Raw genomic sequence first — 1,929 nt, 5'->3', positions numbered from 1 at the left:
CCTGCTGATCAGAACTCTTGTCTCCCTCCACTAACAACTGTTCCGGATCTTTCACCAACCACAGAACGAATGATGAAAAGTTCAATTACTTTTACATCCGGAAATATTCATTCTCAGCAACGAACCACTTCTAACAAAAGCTGTCAATTCCAAGGATGCACAAAAGGTGCCAGAGGGGCGTCTGGACTGTGCATAGCCCATGGTGGGGGAAGGAGGTGCCAAAAATTTGGCTGTCATAAAGGAGCTGAAGGAAAGACTCTTTACTGCAAAGCTCATGGAGGTGGTCGCCGATGCGAACATCTTGGCTGCACCAAGAGTGCAGAAGGCCGCACTGACTATTGCATTGCCCATGGAGGTGGCCGCCGTTGCAGAAACGAAGACTGTACCCGAGCTGCAAGGGGAAAATCTGGCTTGTGCATTCGGCATGGAGGGGGCAAGAGGTGCCAAAGGGAAAACTGCGCAAAGAGTGCCGAGGGGTTTTCTGGTCTCTGCATTTCTCATGGTGGTGGTAGGCGCTGTCAGTTTCCAGCTTGCACAAAAGGGGCACAAGGGAGCACTATGTTCTGCAAAGCACATGGCGGGGGCAAGAGGTGTGCTGTTTTAGGCTGCACTAAGGGAGCAGAGGGTAGCACACCATTCTGCAAGGGTCATGGAGGAGGAAAGCGTTGCTCATTTCAGGGTGGAGTTTGCTCCAAGAGTGTGCATGGTGGGACACAGTTCTGTGTTGCTCATGGAGGAGGTAAGAGATGTGCTTTCCCCGAGTGTACTAAGAGTGCTAGAGGACGTACTGATTATTGTGTTAGACATGGTGGTGGCAAGCGATGCAAATCTGAGGGCTGTGATAAGAGCGCACAAGGGAGCACCGATTTCTGCAAGGCACATGGTGGTGGCAAGAGATGCTCATGGGGCCAACCAGTTCCAGATTATGGTGCTGGCGGCCCTTCTTGTGACATGTTTGCGAGGGGAAAAGTTGGCCTCTTTGGCATAAATGGCGAGCTGTTGCAAGACAGTTGCATTCATGGAGGTGGCACAATGAGGCCAACTTCTGTTCTGCAGCAACAGGCGCCCCAAAAACCAGAAGCGATTGAAGAAGCTGCTTCCGAACATGCTATATCCTCAAGAACACTCAGCAATTGTGAAGGTTTTGTTAGTTTTAGCTCCGAAGATTCCATGAAATTATTGCATATTTCTTTGAACGCCCGCCAATCTAAGCTTACTACTCTTCCAGAAGGAAGGGTGCATGGGGGACGCCTAATGGCAATGTTATCTGGCCATGCATATGCGGGAAAACCTTCAAGTAGTAGGGAGATGGTGGCCAATGCGGATCAGAGCACGCCTTATGCCATGGTGTATGAGTGGATCTGAAGTTAAATATGGTTTACTTGTGGCGGTCAGGTTAAATATGTGATGGTTTTTTCTGCCCGAGCTTCTGTTTATTAATGGTGATATTGCTGTGATAAATTTATTTTTCATCACTGCTATTTACTACAATATTTGTGTATGATTTCAGTACCCCATTGTGAAATGAAAATAAGGGGGAATAGCTGGACAATTTTTGCTTCCTCACGGATAAGGTTTGGCTGTTTTCACTCAGTTCTGAACCTTCTCCCGTGAAATATAAATTTCTTACATCTCTATTGAATATAAGGTTATTATTCTTTTGTAAGCTTCTTGTTGTCTCTGTGCTTGAATGCTGCGTCTTTTTGTCCTGCTCCTGCTCCAGCTAATAGATGATTTATTTTATGTGGAGCTCTCCTTAGAATATTAGAAACCAATTCATTTCATAAAGTGATGCCATAAAATTAGTTTTGTTGCTGAAAATACTTTTGGTAATTTACATGAAGCCACCGCGGCAAATATTCAACTGATGTTTTGTTACCAAAGTTAAACTCCGAATGGTTAGCCATTTTTATAAGCGGCTTCGCTTGT

At 45.9% G+C, this 1,929-nt stretch overlaps 1 protein-coding gene across 1 annotated transcript in view; it reads left to right on the top strand.

The window, feature by feature from the left end:
- LOC110038969 overlaps window positions 1–1,663 on the top strand; it is a 24,939-nt gene extending 23,276 nt beyond the window's left edge. The window contains 1 exon segment of the mRNA XM_020743901.1: window positions 1–1,663. This exon segment is cut by the window's left edge and continues 5 nt beyond it. Coding sequence (XP_020599560.1) covers window positions 1–1,365 — 1,365 coding nt within the window. The 3' untranslated portion in view covers window positions 1,366–1,663.
- Window positions 1,664–1,929: the final 266 nt, after the last annotated feature.

Source organism: Phalaenopsis equestris, unplaced genomic scaffold (assembly GCF_001263595.1).
Source record: "Phalaenopsis equestris unplaced genomic scaffold, ASM126359v1 Scaffold234598, whole genome shotgun sequence".
Taxonomy (NCBI): domain Eukaryota; kingdom Viridiplantae; phylum Streptophyta; class Magnoliopsida; order Asparagales; family Orchidaceae; genus Phalaenopsis; species Phalaenopsis equestris.
Note: the sequence above shows the minus strand (reverse complement) of the source record. Positions and strands in the feature narration are given on the sequence as shown.